The sequence below is a fragment of the Notothenia rossii genome, assembly GCF_949606895.1.
Source record: "Notothenia rossii genome assembly, chromosome: 3".
In the NCBI taxonomy this organism is placed as follows: Eukaryota; Metazoa; Chordata; class Actinopteri; order Perciformes; family Nototheniidae; genus Notothenia; species Notothenia rossii.
Genome location: NC_136901.1, coordinates 63,398,510 through 63,416,815, shown reverse-complemented (window position 1 = coordinate 63,416,815; position 18,306 = coordinate 63,398,510). Strand labels below are relative to the sequence as shown.

General features: G+C 40.9%; 1 protein-coding gene across 1 annotated transcript in view; it reads left to right on the top strand.

Annotated features, from left to right (window-relative positions):
- Nucleotides 1–18,306, top strand: part of polr1a (RNA polymerase I subunit A) — a 148,422-nt gene that overhangs the window by 1,532 nt on the left and 128,584 nt on the right. The window contains exons 4-13 of the mRNA XM_079670210.1: nt 227–376; nt 4,106–4,216; nt 4,558–4,643; nt 9,129–9,217; nt 9,440–9,517; nt 10,588–10,705; nt 11,197–11,338; nt 11,435–11,596; nt 12,628–12,750; nt 12,850–13,077. Of these exons, the coding sequence (XP_079526336.1) occupies nt 227–376; nt 4,106–4,216; nt 4,558–4,643; nt 9,129–9,217; nt 9,440–9,517; nt 10,588–10,705; nt 11,197–11,338; nt 11,435–11,596; nt 12,628–12,750; nt 12,850–13,077 (1,287 nt within the window). The remainder of the gene's footprint in view (nt 1–226; nt 377–4,105; nt 4,217–4,557; nt 4,644–9,128; nt 9,218–9,439; nt 9,518–10,587; nt 10,706–11,196; nt 11,339–11,434; nt 11,597–12,627; nt 12,751–12,849; nt 13,078–18,306) is intronic.

The following is an 18,306-nucleotide window of genomic DNA, read 5'->3' as shown; positions in this document are numbered from 1 at the left end:
TTTTGCACTGTTGGTTGAACAACACAATTAAGATCATACCTTTCAGATATGCAATATGTTTGTGTTTATGTATTTTTAAAGATGATCTCCTAAATTATGATTAGTTTCAGGCTAAATCACTTTCTGAATTCACAATCCCTGCTTTTATGATTTTTGTACTAAAATCTTTTGACCAGTCATATAATGTTATGCCATTATTTCACCTCCTTCTCACCTCCTCCATCAGAAACTGTACCTGCTGATCCGTGGCTCCTGTCTCTCATGTAACATGCTGCTGTGCCCCCGCGCCGCCATGCACCTGCTGCTCAGCCAGCTGCGGCTGCTGGACCACGGGAACATGCAGGAGGTGTACCAGGCGGAGCAGGTCCTCAGCCAGGTGGGTCTGAAGCACCTGGGGAATCTAGTGATGGAGATTGGTACACATGGGGTGGGCAATATGACCAAAAATCGTATCACGGTACAAGTACATTCATATCAAAACGCGATATATAGATTTACATTTAAGAAATAGTTTAAAATAATCATTGCCTACTTTATCGCTAATGGTTTTTATTTTAATTGTATTAACTTCACATGAGACAATGCTTGAGTTAACAACAAAAAAAGACACAAACCAGTAAAAGCTTAGAGAATCACAATTGATTCTTTAAGGCTTCTGAGGAAAAATAATTCCAAGTGTTAACCTCTTAAAGAGCAACTTCCAGGTTAAAGACACCTGTGAATAAATATGTAGGAAAATGATGAATACACTAGATTTTCAAAAGAATATAAAGAAATATACACTACAGTGACATCTGGCGTTGTTTTTGTAAGAAATGTTCACTTCCGCATAAAAAAGCCTCTGCACGTGACCTCCCGCGTGTGACGTAACATGGGGGACACAAGGGGGAGAGCGGCCGGTGTAACGTATTAATAAACATGGATCCCAATGCTAGTTTCGACAAAGAAGACACAGAAGAAGTTGAACATGAATATTCGAATGCATATGACGGACCACAACCTTATAATTATGAGCCTGCTAGGCGTCCAAGAGACCAGGAGCAGCCAAGGATTAGAAGAAATAACGGCCATCGGAGAGAAATTGAGCTGTGGTGTGAGGAGAACCAGTGGAGAACTGGGCAGCTATCTTGGTGAGTGACCGGCGTTAGCTACAGAATGTTAGCTAACGTCACATCACAACATTGTGAAGTTAGCTATCATATATCAGGCTATAACTAAAGTAGCATTTATAATATAGTAACGTTACTGGCAGGACTGTTGATACTGATCCTTAACAGAAACTAATGCGCAAGTATCAGCCGTATCTCGCGTTACCTAATGCAACTCCACACTACGGTGCTGTTTACCGGAGGGGAGACGCGAGATACGGCTGATACTTGACGATCTGGCGGAGAAAGGTTGTGGAGCCTCCGTTGATATGCCATTGTAAATGGCTTGATGGAAAGCAGGTGTGTAGTCGGGGAGGGTGCACAGCTGATTGCAGCAGGTGAGTGGAGGTTGAGCCGGGAGCCAGGAGTGACAGCCACCACGCACACACAAACAACACAGACAGGGGGAAACAAACAAACACAAAGGAGACGGTTGGAGCAATACAGCCACCAAAGCGTTACCTAATGCAACTCCACACTATGTCTTACGGTGCCGTGTACCTGAGGGGAGAGAGAGAGAGAGCAGCGAAGGCGGGGGGGGGGGGGGAGAGGGATGTAATACGGTTTCCTGATAAAGCTGTGGAGAGTATGTGCTGCAGGGAGGTGGATGCACAACGCACCCTGGAACGAACGCTAGCTCCGGTCCTTTTCCCGTGAGGGAAACTCGACTCGATGTCCTGACCGGCTCGAGTTTGTGCAACCTGCACAAACACAATACTGCACCATGATTACAAATGGTGAAATACAATGTAAAACTACCGAAAAATACCATCTCACTAAGACACAACCGCTCAACACGACTGCTCAAGAAGAATTTTAAATGATATCCTGTGTTCTATAGGGAGCCAGTGTAAGGCAGCCAGAACAGGAGTAATGTGGTCCCTTTTCCTAACTCTGGTTAGTACACGAGCTGCAGCATTTTGAATCAGCTGAAGCGACTTGACTGACTTCTTGGTACACCCTGATAATAAGGAGTTACAATAATCCAGCCTTGAAGTAACAAATGCATGGACTAGTTTCTCTGCATCGTTTTGAGGCAAGATATGCCTGATTTTTGCAATGTTACGTAGATGGAAGTAGGCGGTCCTTTTAAATTGAGTTTATGTGGGCGTTAAAGGATAAATCCTGATCAAATATAACACCAAGATTCCTTACAGTCTCACTGGAGGCCAAATTAATGCCATCCATAGTTAGTATATCTTTAGACAATTTGTTTCGTAGATTCTTTGGGCCAAGTACAATAACTTCGATTTGTGCAATATTAAGGCATATCAAATAACACAAATTAGTATTTTACAGTAAATAGGTAAATGTAGAATTTTCTCCTTTTTATATTTTAAATTGATAAAACACTGACAACATTTTTTGCAAATATCTGGTAATTACACAACAGAATGAGTCCTCACGTAACCGTTCACCTTAATTGTGATTAAGCTCAGACAAAAGGAATTCCGTTGTTTTCTTTACTGGAACATTTTTAACAGTACAAACAAAATAAACGACAAATAAACCAACATCAACTAGATGTTGGTTTATTTTTTGTTATTTTCTAAAGTGCCTGCCATTTGGAGATGCGCTATGCGCAGCAGTGCTGCGACTTTCTCTGTAACCTCTTTGGCGTGCTTCGCACTCAAATGCGAACGCATTGTTGAGGTTGAGCTGTGATAGACCAACGTCTTTTCGCAGAGCTTGCATTTAACTTCCTTTGGACTTGTAAGTTCGAAGTAGTTCCACGAGGAAGAACTCTTGTTCATCTTTAGTCGCACGTGTGAGGGAGAGGGGGGGTGGGGGCGGGGTCGGTGTGTAGCGTGCTGCAGCAGCAGTCTGCTCTGCACGCAGGCTTCCTCCAAGTTTACAGTAAAACAAACTGGTGGTGTGACCAATGGCCATTTACAATTATTAATACTATTACTATTATTAGCATTAGTCTATATTTTGGTTGAAACTAAGCCAGAAAAAAAACAAAAAACAAATAATAATTAAAATATATATAAATAAAATTGTTTTTAAAGATAATATTCGATTATGGAGACTGTAACGAATATTCGAATAATCACTGGCATCCCTAGTACAAACTGAGAGCGTTCAGATAGATAGGACCTAAACCAGCCTAAAGCAGTTCCCTGTATGCCAACTAAGTGCTCTAGTCTTTGCAATATCATGGTCGATAGTATCAAATGCAGCACTAAGATCGAGCAAGACAAGAATAGAGACAAGTCCCTTGTCAGAGGCTATTAGAATGTCATTTGTGACTTTAACCAGAGCTGTCTCTGTGCTATGATGTGTTCTAAAGCCAGACTGAAAATCTTCAAATAAATCATAGTTTTTTAAGTAATCACACAGCTGTTTTGCGACTGCTTTCTCAAGAATTTTTGAGAGAAACGGAAGATTAGAAATAGGTCTATAGTTGGCTAAAACCTCTGGATCGAGGTTGTGCTTTTTAAGAAGCGGTTTTATCACCGCTACTTTGAATGATTGTGGAACATAGCCTGATAATAAAGACATATTCATAATATTTAATAAAGAAGTGCTAATTAATGGAAAAACTTCTTTTAACAGCTTAGTTGGAATCGGGTCTAAGATACACGTTGATGGTTTGGAAGAAAGAATCATTGAATTTAATTGTTCAAGGTTTATTAAGAACCTACCTTAAGAGGTAGGTTTCCAGTTTAACAGGTGCAAATATATATATATTAGCCTAACTTCGGTTTGTGCAATATTAAGGCATATCAAATAACACAAATTAGTATTTTACAGTAAATAGGTAAATGTAGAATTTTCTCATTTTTATATTTTAAATTGATAAAACAGTGACAACATTTTTCGCAAATGTCTGGTAATTACACAACAGAATGAGTCCTCACGTAACCGTTCACCTTAATTGTGATTATATTATTTTTTTTAAGGTGTGAATCAACTGTTTTCAATGTAATCTTTATTTTCAAATTGCCTGTCAGCACCTGGAGGAGAACCCCAAAGCCACAGGAGATGAGATCCAGCTGGTGCTGAAGCAGTTTACAGACAGCATAGTCGGAGTAAACACTGAAGGCTCAGCGAACACCAAACCGGTGAGTGTACACACACACACACACACACACACACACACACACACACACACACACACACACACACACACACACACACACACACACACACACACACACACACACACACACACACACACACACACACACACACACACACACACACACACACACACACACACACACACACACACACACACACACACACACACACACACACACACACACACACACACACACACACACACACACACACACACACACACACACACACACACTCACACACTGCACTCCATTACAAACATCACAAATCAAAGTGTGTTTGAATCATAGAATCTATAGTGTCATTGTGTGTGTGTTTTCAGATCAAACACCTTGTTGAAAAGAAGTACAGTTTGATCAATGACTTCTGGAGGATCCATATGAAATCTAGGAAGTGCCCTTACTGCAGGTAACATGATAAAAGTGGTTTGGCCTTTACTTGATTGTGATTAAATGTTGGTCTGAAATACTTTCTGTTGAAAAGCTGAACCATCTACAGCAGGGGTCGGCAACAAACGGTCCGGATCCGGAACCAGACACCGACCTATACGGACTCGGACCTATAATCAATAAATTAATAGGGTATTTCAATTTTGAGGGGGCGATTCTATTTGAACCGCCGCCGACAGGGGGCGAAAGAGACAAGTGAGTGATACAGGGAGAGAAACAAAGAAGAAGGGCCCTTCTCACTTCGGTTAAATGGATTCCTTGCGTCCCTCACTTGCGTCGTTTCCCTGCGACTAGTCCCTCCCACCAGGGAAGCATGGAGAGATGCAAGGAAACCACGAGAAGCAGGAAAATGAGTTTTAAGAGCAATGGGACGTCCTTTCCTCCGGAGCGTCACGTGAAGCGACATCCTTTGTGATGACGCTGCACAGCTGATCCTCTGACAGCAGCCAGCTCTGTCCCCGTTATTTCCACACACACCCCCGCCTCTGTTAGTACACATTTACTGACAGAAACATTTGTATCATCTGTTGTAGACCCAAATAAATAACTAATTCTCAAAAAAGATAAACGCCATTCTTAAAATGTATAAACGAACAATAGTTTGATTAATATTGATTAGAGTGCACAAAATAAATAAAATAATTCAGAGAAGAAAAAGAGATATGTTATATATCAAAACCCAGTTAGATTAACATTCATTGGATTGCACACTTTGTTTGTTTGTTAGGATATGTAGCAAATTAACATTTTAAATAGCACTTATAACTGACTGAATGGAAATGACAATAAATGAAAATGTAAAACGAAAAAAGCGATCATGAAAATGTTTCCAAAAAATGAATAAAATGATTTTTGACCACTTTGTTGTTCAGATATATCACATATTTGTAACTAAATGATACATGAATTGAAACAAAAAACGATATAAACTGAGGAGTGACTCCCGTGAGGTTCATGTATTTTCTTCACTCCGCATAACTGCTCTCATGTCAAGAAGCATCAGATCAGTGCATGCGCTGTATCGCCCAATCAGTGAGCGATACACAGTAGGGGCTCTGCGAGTGTCTGAGGATTTCATCAGAGGATGGTCTGTTGGTTCCTCGATTATAGCTCCTCCATTATCGATCCTCGATCCTCGGTCCTCCGGCAAAAATAAGGCCATTGGGACGCTACTCAAGATGGCGCAGACAAATCAACTTCCGGTGAGACCGAGACCGAGGAGCGAGGAAATGAAAAATAAGAGAAGTGAGAAGGGCCCGAAGAGACGAGAGAGCGATACAGGGAGAGAAACACAGAAGAAGAGATGAGAGCGCGGCAGAGAGAAGAGGAGAGGAAAGTGAGTGAAGAGAATAATTAGCGATACAGGGAGAGAAGCGGAGAGGAGAGTGAACAGGCGTGTTAGCGGCAGACAGGGAGAGACAAATAATTACACATGTCGCTCTCCAAGAAGAGGAAAGTGGACAGTGAGAACAGAGCTTTTAACCCTGACTGGACTCATTCATGTTCATCCTGCCCACTGGGAGCACAGAACCAGTGTGTCTCATTTGTTCAGAGGCCGTGGCGCTCATTAAAAGTGCCAAAACGCCACTATGAGAGTCCCTCTAAAGTCAGAACTGAGGTCCAATAAGCAGTCTCAGAGCCCAATAAGATCAGTCCACCAGGATCAAAATACAAACTAAATATTGTTCCATGCTAACCAATGAGCACCTGCATGTGTGTATGAGAATGGCCCTGACACCATTTCAGCCCAGATTTAAACTCCTGGCAGGACAAGCTCGAGCTCAATTCACGCACTGAATAAAACAAAGGGAGTGAGGGACTGCAATATAAGAGGGGAAGAAAGAGAAACTTTAAAACTGTTCAATTGTTATGATGTGTAAAGACTGATATTGTTCTATAATCGTCTGAAACTGTTAAGTCATGATGTGAAGCGGTTAACAAAGAAAAAGGGAAACTCAAGCTGCTGCTTCACTTTATTTTATTTATCTAAAATTAAGCACTTTTAAGATGCACATATTTTCAAAAGCTATTTTATTTATTTTCTCTATTTTATTTTTAAATACAGCCCGTGAGGAACATTACACATATCCACAGTATTTACTGTACATCTCTATAATTCAATGTTAATTGACAATACATATTGTTGTTTTTGAATTGTACTTTCTTTATTTGATTGGCAGTCAGTTGTTGATTACATGCAGACCTTGATAATGCTACAGGCTACTTCAATATATATCACACTAATTCATGAAGCAAGTTAGACATTTTGATGTTCCGGACCTTTGCATGGGGACATTTTCTCTAACTGGACCTCGTTGAATTTTAGTTGAATACCCCTGATCTACAGTCTTGTCTTTAGTCGTGTGGAACCAGTCACACTTTTGTGTTTCTATTGCACCGTAAGGCACAACTCCACTCAAATAGACTTTTTAGTTTTTTTCTCAAATTAAATGGTCAATGTGTCATACATGTGACAATACAATGAGGTGATGACATGTTGGACAGACTTGTGAACTGCAACTTGGCTGTTTTCAAGCTGGTTATCTTAGTTATTCGCTTGACCCGGTTTTTAAGGGGCCTATTATGCTCATCCGGGTCATATTTCAATTTTGTTCCTCTACTGTGACATGTCTCCATGCTTTAATGTTCAAAAAGCTCTGAAACCAGAGCCCAGTCTGCTCTGATTGGCTAGCTGCCTGGCTCTGTTGTGATAGGGATATAAGCCTTTGCAGACCATTTACATGCACACAAACCTATATAACACATTTACAGGAAAGGGAAAGCCCCAAAAGCTTAAAATGGAGACATGTCATGGCCATTTCCACTGATCATAATTCCATTGTTGAGGTATACTAAAATAGATTTATACTGTGCAATTTTCCAAACTCACATTGGTTTCTCATACAGCATCTCTGTAAAGTATATGTATTCACCTGTATTCACTCTCTGTCCTAAACGGCTTGTTCGAGCTCCTGCCCCCCCTCCCTGCGAGCCCAGTGTGCTCTGATTGGTCGAGAAGCTGACAGGCTCGTTGCTGCTCACACACACACAGACACACACACTGCTGCGGGCTGCTGCAGGAGCAGACAGGCTTGGCGATACAGCGAGAAAAAGCTAAATTCATCCTGAGCACACACAAACACTCACAGCCGAAGTAAAAACAATAAGTTTGGCTTGATATTGAGTAAGAAAAAGGTTTATAACGCTGTGAGCATGGGTCTGCGGAGAGCATTTCTCCGCGATCCCAACGTAGTCCGAAAAACGTTTACCCATTTAAACAGTCGTGGTAGATACCTTGTTTGTTGAAAACATCATAAATACACAAACAACAATTAATACTTTCAGGTTGTGTACCCGAATCTCCCGCTGGTCCAAACAAAGTAGGAGTAGTGTGTGTGTGTGTTGCATGTAGCAGCCGCATGTGTGCAAACTGCACCGCCCCCTCGCACACAGACGGGGAGAGAGAGAGATCTCTCGTCAGGATTGGAAGGATCGAAAATACTAAAAATAATCATAGATGCATTTTTGCAGTCTTTTTGCATATTAGATAACGGAGTTGACTACACCAAAACTGCAATATAATGTTTGTGTAGCATGAAAAAAATATGACATATCGTTCTTCAGTGCCCTACGCTGTACATATCCGGCATGAATTGCTGAAAGGTTTTGGGAAGCTTTGTTTCGTGAAAGGCTGGCAGAGGTTGCGGCCATAGCTCTGGGCGTGGCTACTGGGTATTCACAAGTCAGAGTACCCAGGAAGTAAATGAGAAATCTCCAATGAGGTGTTTTGTGGAAGTATTTTCTGTGTTAGTTTTACTCCCATTGTAGTTTGAGGGGTTTTGACTCTGCAGACCGTTTACATGCATAAAAACCTTCATAACACACAAGGGGACGGGTAATAATCTGAAAAGCATGACATATCTCCTTTAAATAATCCTGAGAATGCAGTCTCTCACTGGATATCATCCAGCAGGGGGCAGTGTTTGCTAACAGGTCTACTCACAGATAAAACACCTGTACTAACTCACTGCACTCTGTTTATCGATAATATTGAGTCCTCATTGCTTTTTGCACACTTCTAAGCCATATCCAGAGATGAAACGGTGTGTAGCCAAGGCCCAGGCTGAAATAACAATGTATTATCGTATTTGTCTTTGGACCATTTGTTTTCTATTTGTTGTCAGTTTCAGCAATTGGTAGCCTGTTCCTCTTTATTAAGTGAGTGTATGTGAAGCTAATCCATCCCAGTTTAAATACGAGTTGTACAATGAAACCGCAAAGCAAGGACTCTCACCGGCCACTATGAGTGCATTGTGTTACTACAATCAACATATAAGCATACAGGAAAATGGCTTTTGATTGTCTACGATTATTATATAATACTAAAATAATAATATAACATTTTATGCTGTAATCATGTTCTTTTGTGTATTTGTGTGTGTAGTACTGGCAAGTTTACAGTGCGCCGTGAACACAACAGTAAGCTGATTGTCACAATGCCATCGGGAGCACAGACCATTGGCAACACTGATGGTAGGTTATATTTGATTAAATTGCTGTTGTTTATTGTGCCGATGGTAATGCAAGCGAGACTGAACATAAACATATTGTTAACTTCTAAAGAATTTGTGGGAACGATATATTGTATGGGACAATGTGCAACGAGGAGCTCATTCTTGAAAAAATAACCTACTTTATGTGGATGTATATATCACACTGAATATATCTCAGCTGGTTTTGTTTCTGTCCCTGCAGAAGATCTGGCGGGAAAGAGAGTGTACCTGACGGCGAGTACTGCCAGAGAACACAGCAACAAACTGTGGGCAAAAGAGGGTAAGCCTAAAAAACAATGTCCTTTGACTGTTCAAAGGGCTAGATAACATTATTCTAACATTGTGCTCTCATCAGAGGGTACATACACTGAACAAAAATATAAATGCGACACTTTTGTTTTTGCTCCCATTTTTAATGAGATGAACTCAAAGATCTAAAACATTTTCTATATACACAAAATAACCATTTCTCTCAAATATTGTTCACAAATCTGAAAAAATCTGTGATAGTGAGCACTTCTCCTTTGCCGAGATAATCCATCCCACCTCACAGGTGTGGCATATCAAGATGCTGATTAGACAGCATGATTATTGCACAGGTGTGCCTGAAACGTGCATTTTTGCTTTATTGGGGGGGTCTGGGGGGGTCCGAAAACCAGTCAGTATCTGGCGTGAGGGTTAGGATTAGGGTTAGGGTAATGTGAATCGAGTGGCCTGTGTTCATCGTCCATAACATACGCCTGACCATACCATAACCCCACCACCACCATGGGCCACTCGATTCACAACATTACCCTAACCCTAACCCTCACACCAGATACTGACTGGTTTTCGGACCCCCCCAGACCCCCCCAATAAAGCAAAAATGCACGTTTCAGAGTGGCCTTTTATTGTGGCCAGCCTAAGGCACACCTGTGCAATAATCATGCTGTCTAAACAGCATCTTGATATGCCACACCTGTGAGATGGGATGGATTATCTCGGCAAAGGAGAAGTGCTCACTATCACAGATTTTTTCTGATTTGTGAACAATATTTGAGAGAAATGGTTATTTTGTGTATGTAGAAAATGTTTTAGATCTTTGAGTTCATCTCATGAAAAATGGGAGCAAAAATAAAAGTGTTGCGTTTATATTTTTGTTCAGTGTAAGACTTATAATCCCCCTTTTCATGACCAATTTTTGTCTTGAATCTATCAAATCTGATTTTTTACCTTTTTTTTGTACTTATTAAGAAATGCACCCGAAATGTCAGAGCTGCAAAAAAAAGAGAGGCAAAAACCTGATTTCCATTTGTCTGTTAGAAGGAATGCATTTTAAAATCTGCTTCATATCGTCTCTCCTGCTTCCAGGTTTCTTCTTGAAGTGCCTGTTCTCAGGAGTGGAGGAGGGGAAGCTATCACTGGCAGCAGAGGAAGGCTTCTATTCTGACCACTTCTTCCTCGAGCTTCTGGTGGTCCCACCCTGCAGGTACAGCCTGAACACACACACACACTCTGAACACACTGGACCACTGGTAGTAGGGATGCACAATACATACAAATGTTATTTAAAATAGCAATATAGTGCAGGAGTAAATCCTGTTTCTTTTGTTTGGATGCCTAAAGTAAGATCTGTGGTTTACACAAGCTGAAGAGATTTTCGCGTTTTATTCTACGACAAAAAACCATCAGTAAATACTCCTCTGGTGAATATCTGAAGCTTCTACAAGTCATAAAAACAGCAGTTGTTAAGTTAGACAATTAGATGTAATCACACCGAGTATTAGCCACCTTTAGCTTAGCGGTGATGACGTGGAGTCATGTGATGTAGTTTGCTGAACAAAACGTGTAAGTATCATAAACATTGTGTTTGTATTTTCTGCAATACTCCAAAATCCGATGGAAAACAAAAATATGGCATAACTGCACCAAACTATTGATATGACCTTATTGCTTTATTAAACCCGTTCTTCTCCACAGGTATCGTCCAATCAATCGCATCGGTGACCAGATGTTCACCAACGGTCAGACAGTCAACATGCAGGCGGTAATGAAAGACTGTGCAATCATCCGGAAACTGCTGGCTCTCATTGCGGGGGAGAAGATTGATAAGGAGGAAGAGGTAAGAGGAAGTGCTAACAGTTCTGATACGCTTTTTTTTTATGGTTGTGTATTATAGGGAAGGTTGCACACACGCCATTCCCTTTTTTTTCCTCAGGCTCCAGAACAGATGGACCAAGCGTTTCTGACGGGGATCCCTGGGCTGACGGTCACAGATAAACTCTACAACATCTGGGTGCGGCTGCAGACACACGTCAACATCGTCTTTGACAGCGACATGGACAAAATGATGTCGGAAAAATACCCCGGAATCAGACAGGTATCCTGCGACTTTGACCAACATCAGATTACTATGTTTCTCTTGCTTTCTCTGACCAATTCATCAATAAATCACCACAGTATCCAATTGAATGGGACTACATAGCAAGATAACTACATCAGTGATGGAAATCCATTCAATCAAATGACCCAATTTTCCCCATGGATAAATAAAGAATTCTTATTTTTGTCTTATGTCTCTCTCCGATAATGCTACATTACAAAGATATTCATTATAATATAAATAGGGTTATTGAAAACATATATATTTGTATTCTGATTTAATAAAATGTATGCAAGCCGAGAAGGGGAAGCAACCGATACAAGATTTATGGGAGAAAAAAAACTAATATATATTAAACACTAACCTTATTTTAGTGGTGGATAACTTTTCTCTCGCGTGATCTAAGGCTTTCTATAGGGCAGTGACCTCTTGCTAAATGTTTGCACTCAGTGGCAGGTTGTTTGTTTGTGTTCGCAATATCAAACGCAACAATTTGTCAAAAAGCACGTATTTTATCGGGACTAAGGTTGGGAACTGAAACTCAGCTCCGAGTAAGAACCACCACCGATTTCCCGGTACCGGGTACGCAAAGAAAAACATTTATTTCAGTTCTGTGTTGATGAACCGATATGATGTAGCCCTTTCCAGATATTGTACTCCGCGAAGCCATACAACCAAATCAAACTGTATGAAGTTATTTGTGAATATTAATATACAGTTGAGTACATTTTTCATAAATAATGTTTTATCCTGCACAAAAGGCTTGTGACATATTTTACCCCAACAAATAATTAAAATCGATGAGCAGAACCGAAATCGCAACCTGAATATTTCAAATACTAACAATACCTCACCCTAGGGGACCCACTTTCCTCGGACACCAAATGACCCACTGTGGACCAACATCACTGAAGTCGGTTTCACTTTACAGTGTAGCCGATCTGCATTTAGTAATTCAACAAGCCTACCTTTTCCTTTTGGTTTGCTGATAAAGACATGCTGCCTAATTGTCCCCTCTCCTCTTCCAGATCCTGGAGAAGAAGGACGGGCTCTTCCGGAAACACATGATGGGCAAACGAGTGGACTTCGCTGCACGATCAGTCATCTGTCCTGACATGTACATCGGGACCAACGAGATCGGCATCCCTATGGTACTGACTGTTTCTGACCATTTTAAAGAGAGAAAACAAATTTTCTTGAGGAAGGGGAAATATAAATGATCTGGAACTTTCTTTCTCCTTGTGATGCAGGTGTTTGCCACCAAGCTAACGTACCCCCAGCCCGTCACCCCCTTTAACGTGAAGGAGCTCCGCCAGGCCGTTCTCAACGGGCCCAACGTCCACCCCGGGGCGTCCATGGTGATAAACGAGGACGGCCGGAGAACCATCCTGTCCCCTACCAGCCTCGTGCAGAGAGAAGCCGTCGCCAAGCAACTGCTGACGCCCTGCGACGGGCCGCATAAGATCCCCATCAAGATCGTAAGACCATTGCTCAGTTTTTTTGGAATTCCAATTTCAATTTTTTAAATCCGCCTTTAATTCACTGTGTAACAAATCGACTACCCAAATTAGTCATTCGGGACAAAAATGTCAACTTTAAAATACTTTGATAAAAACATTATATTAAAAGGTTTTTTTCACAACTTTTTTGGGTTCAATCTTTAAAGCAACTTCCGCCCTAATAGACAATACCAAAAATGTAATCATTTTCAGGATTTTAACCCTTTAAATGCCATTTTGAATACATGAAACCGCTGTTTTTTTTCATGATGAAAACAGAGAAAATTAGTTATTTTCCAAAAAATACATATCTGGTGACTGGCTCTTTTTTTTATAACAGTCTTGGATATGTCAAAGATTAGCAGCAACATTTTTTTTTTGCATTATTAGTTTTTGCACAAAATCAGATTGAACAAAAAAAAGTTACATATTAGTCATTCGGGACAAAAATGTCCACTTCCAAAAACTGCTCTAAAATGACAACAGATTAATATTTTAAAAAACTTTTTGGGGTTAAATCTTTCAATCAACTTCAGTCCTGATCAAAAATACCAAATGTTAAATTATGTTCAGGATTTTAACCCTTGAACTGCCAGTTTGAAAACATGAATTTGCGTTTTCTATGAAAAACATGCACAAAAAGGCAGTTATTTTCCATATAATAAATGTTGGGGGGGTCGGCTTTTTTTTTTTATCACAGTCTTGGATATGTCAAAGATTAGCAACAAAATTGATTTTGGTGGATTATTACCGTAATTTTCGGACTATAAGGCGCACCTGAATATAAGCCGCAGCAGCTAAATTGAATGATCTGTACATATATAAGCCGCACTGGACTATAAGCTGCAGGTGTTTTAATGTTTAATTACCATATGTAAGGATTCGTGCACAGAGGGGATTGTCGGGAAAGAGATGGCTGTTTGAGGAAGCTCCCATTTATTAACATTTCAACAAACAAGTTGCATATTTGCATAACGTATTCAAGTGTTACCATTTAGTGCAATAGTAGCTACAGAACATGTACTGTGCTGTGTAAACTGTACTGTATCACATAGCGTTTCAGACACACAAACTTTTCAACTTTCAAACTTAAACGGTGCGCTCCCAGCACACGTACCGGCAGTGATCTACAGCAGTGGTTTTCAACCAGTGGTACGGGGACAAACTGTCTCGCTCTCGTAATGTCTGTCTGTCTTGCTCTCGTTCTGTCTCTCGTACCACTCTCGGTTCCACTTTTACTTTTGCGCGCTACCTGTCTCACTCTTTTCCGGCCTCCAGCTTTTCCTTTTTCCTTTGAAAGTTGAAAAGTTTGTGTGTCTGAAACGCTATGTGATACAGTACAGTTTACACAGCACAGTACATGTTCTGTAGCTACTATTGCACTAAATGGTAACACTTGAATACGTTATGCAAATATGCAACTTGTTTGTTGAAATGTTAATAAATGGGAGCTTCCTCAAACAGCCCTCTCTTTCCCGACAATCCCCTCTGTGCACGAACCCTAACATATGGTAATTAAACATTAAAACACCTGCGGCTTATAGTCCAGTGTGGCTTATATATGTACACATCATTCAATTTAGCTGCTGCGGCTTATATTCAGGTGCGCCTTTATAGTCCGAAAATTACGGTATATGACCAGATGTGACATTTTACCATTGAATTTCTTGGTTTCTTTGCCTGTTGTATAATGGGGCCCTGACAGCCATTGGAATACATGTATGCAACTAATATGATGTAGGTGTGTTGGTATGGATGTGGAAGAGTGATATCAGCTGAGAAGTGTGTGTGTGTGTGTGTGTGTGTGTGTGTGTGTGTGTGTGTGTGTGTGTGTGTGTGTGTGTGTGTGTGTGTGTGTGTGTGTGTGTGTGTGTGTGTGTGTGTGTGTGTGTGTGTGTGTGTGTGTGTGTGTGTGTGTGTGTGTGTGTGTGTGTGTGTGTGTGTGTGTGTGTGTGTGTGTGTGTGTGTGTGTGTGTGTGTGTGTGGATGTACGGTGTGTGTACGGTGTGTGTGTGTGTGGATGTACGGTGTGTGTGTACAGAGACAACAATATACAGAAGATTTGGTTTACAGCAAGTCGCAGTTTTTGCCTCATATCTTTCTTTCTTTCTTTCTCTCTCTCTTTTTCTCTCACTCCCTCATTCCCAAACTCATACACACTCTTACATATTATACCTCCTTATACCTTGTGTGTGTGTGAGTGATTGTGTGTGAGAATGAGACAGGACTAAGTGTGCTCTCATGGCGTTTTGTTTTTCATTTGTGCTGTTTCATGTGGCTTAGAGGTAAATAGATGTATGATCTTGACCCAGTTTCACCTCCAAATCAAATCAAAATCAGGACGATTTAAAACTCACTTAATTGGATTAATTTTGAAATTGCTTCAGTTTATCATCATAACAGATCAAAAAGATTCATTTTACAATAAATCAAAGAATGATGCACTTCTACAAACAAAAACAACATAATTAAAGAATTTAAATTAACTACTAAAAGTAGATGAACTACATTATTCAAAAATTTACGGTAACTTCTGATAATAACACAGGGGCATCTCTTTTCCTCTCTCTCTCTCTCTCTCCCTCTCCTGACAGCCCGTCAGTATCAGGGTTGGTCAAAATGAATCCCTTGGAGGTTCTAGTGTTAATTTACCGTTTTGTCTTCTCTTTGCTTAATCGATTTGAAACCAAGTCTAACGTAGCTTAAAGAGCCTCTGACACGAGTTTACCCCATCATCCAAACCCATCAATTTGAGTAAATATTGTCCCCTTGAAAACCGTTACTGAACTGATTTTGGATATTTTTACTTTGATAACCATTAATCTGCCCTTCAATGTTGACCATTTTCTGGATCCTCTCGGGGATTCTTCAAGTCCCGCCAAATTATGTGTGACGTCATTGCGGGCACAGCGCTCCAGCTGCACCGTTCAGGATCCCAGCATCTGCATGTAAACGCACGATGGCGCACACAGCAACAAGCTCAGATAGCGATGACAGTTTAATTTTGAACGTGTCTGAGATCTCATATGAGGCTGAAGGATCGGTTTATGTTGTATCTGTTAGAAGTTTAGGAATTAGGTGCGTCAATATGAGCGATTATACGGTCATGTAGCCAGTGGTGGACTGGGACTAAAAATCATCCCGGGACTCTCGACCGGCCCACTTCGGTACCACTAGTAAATTGTCAAGTGGGGGAGTGGGGGATGTGCTAGTGACTTATTCGACCGGCCCACTTCGGTACCGGCCCATCGGGATTCGTCCCGATTGGCCAGTCTGCCACTGCACCCAGCCCAGCCCACGCAAACTGTCAACGGGGGGGGCCTCGCTGTGGGGAAACGGTGGACCTAGTGTCCCGATCGGAGTGGGAATAATAATAATAATAATAATCCGTGCATTTTATCCATTAATTTCCCCAACATTGTGGTAAAAAAACCACACGTTTAATCCATGTTGTGTACTACAAAAAGCATCGGTTTGTTTTCTCATCAGGAAATGCAGACCAGCTCAAACAAACGATTTTTAAATCATCATCCTCACGATCATTTATGTTTATGTTCGCCGAATTGACATGAAAGCACTGACAAATATGAATATACTGTAGTCAACTTCATTAAAACGTTATTAACGTGCCTAAACGCAGTAATTCACAATTTCTACGCATGACAACACACTTTGTCCGTGTTTGGTTCTCTAGCCGCACAGTGAAGTGTTCCCGCATTGACGTCACTTCCGGCTTCCCCCAAAACTTCAAAATGAGTCGAAGGAATTTCCCCGCGATGTTCGAAATTATTGATATTTATCGGAACGGTATCGCACCTTCTTTTTTAAACTGACGGTTCGAGATGACTAGTAGCCCAATATTTCATCGCACAACAGTTGTTGGGATGCTGTCACAGGCTCTTTAAACTTAACGTTAGCTTTCTAGCTAACACAACACATGCACGTAGCTTACCTTTCTCTGTGGGTTTTTTGTAGTGACGAATGAAGTTGGAGATTGTGGTGGTCGTGTCACTGATCTTTATGCTGCAGACCCTGCATACCGCTGTTCTTTTCTTATTAGTGCCACATAATACAACATAATCCTTGAATCCAAACCTGAATATTTTTGGAGTAACGCTAGCCCCTGCCATGTTAACTGACACTCCTGCCTACTAGTGGGTTGCCAGGTTTGCGCGCATGGCGCTATAATCACCCAATCACATTTTGAAAAAAATAAACGTAATATCTCAATACAAAAACAAACGCAAATATTTCATTTTAAAAAGTCAAGTCCTTTCAAGTCATTTTTCTCAAGCTTAAGTCAAGTCTCAAGTCATGAATACCAAGTCAAAGTCAAGTCAAGTCTTTTATCAATGTTAGTCAAGCAAGTCTCATGTCCAAAAATATGCGACTCGAGTCGGACTCGAGTCAAGTCATGTGACTCGAGTCCCCACCTCTGCTCTGGTACACTTCTGCCACACACCTGTGAATGAAAATCACAAAGAGAAAGAAAGTGATTAGGTCAAACATACAGTAAGGCTTAAATGTCACTACATTTTACGTTGATATAATTAACACATTCATGTTTGTGTGTGTGTGTAGGTGTAATGGGCCTAATTGGTGGAGAAAGGGATAATTACTGTTATTTGAAGTTACACATGTATTTACCTGTGTTTCCATCTCGATGAACTCCTTGTACAGTCCAAAGTACTCTCTGTGGTATTGTACTACAAAGAACCAGGAGTTCCACCGTGTTGCACAGGGGTTTGGAGGCATGGTTAACTTTTTTCTTGGCAGCTTTTTTGTCATGAAGCAGAGATATCTTCTCATGCGTGATCCAGCATTGAAGAACATATGGGAGAAACTCATCATGAAGCTGTTCAACTGAACAAAAGGTTTGTAGAAGGCATTACCGATGAGGTTCATTATGTGTGCCATGCACGTGATGTACAGTGAGTTGGGGTACAGCGCCTGCAGAGCAGATTTGAATGCCTTCTTCATGTAGGCTGCATGATCTCATCACATCCTCATTTTGAATGCTGTATTCTTGTAGGCACTTCACGACAGCCACAGATACAGTGGAATGATTGCACTGCTCAAGGAACACGGTGTCTGCAAGGTAGGCCAAGATCCGACCAGAATGATCCTTCTTGAGTGGTGCAAGCAGGATGTTCAGCACGCATCTCCCCTCTACATCTGGAGTCTCATCAAATATCACAGCAACAGGTT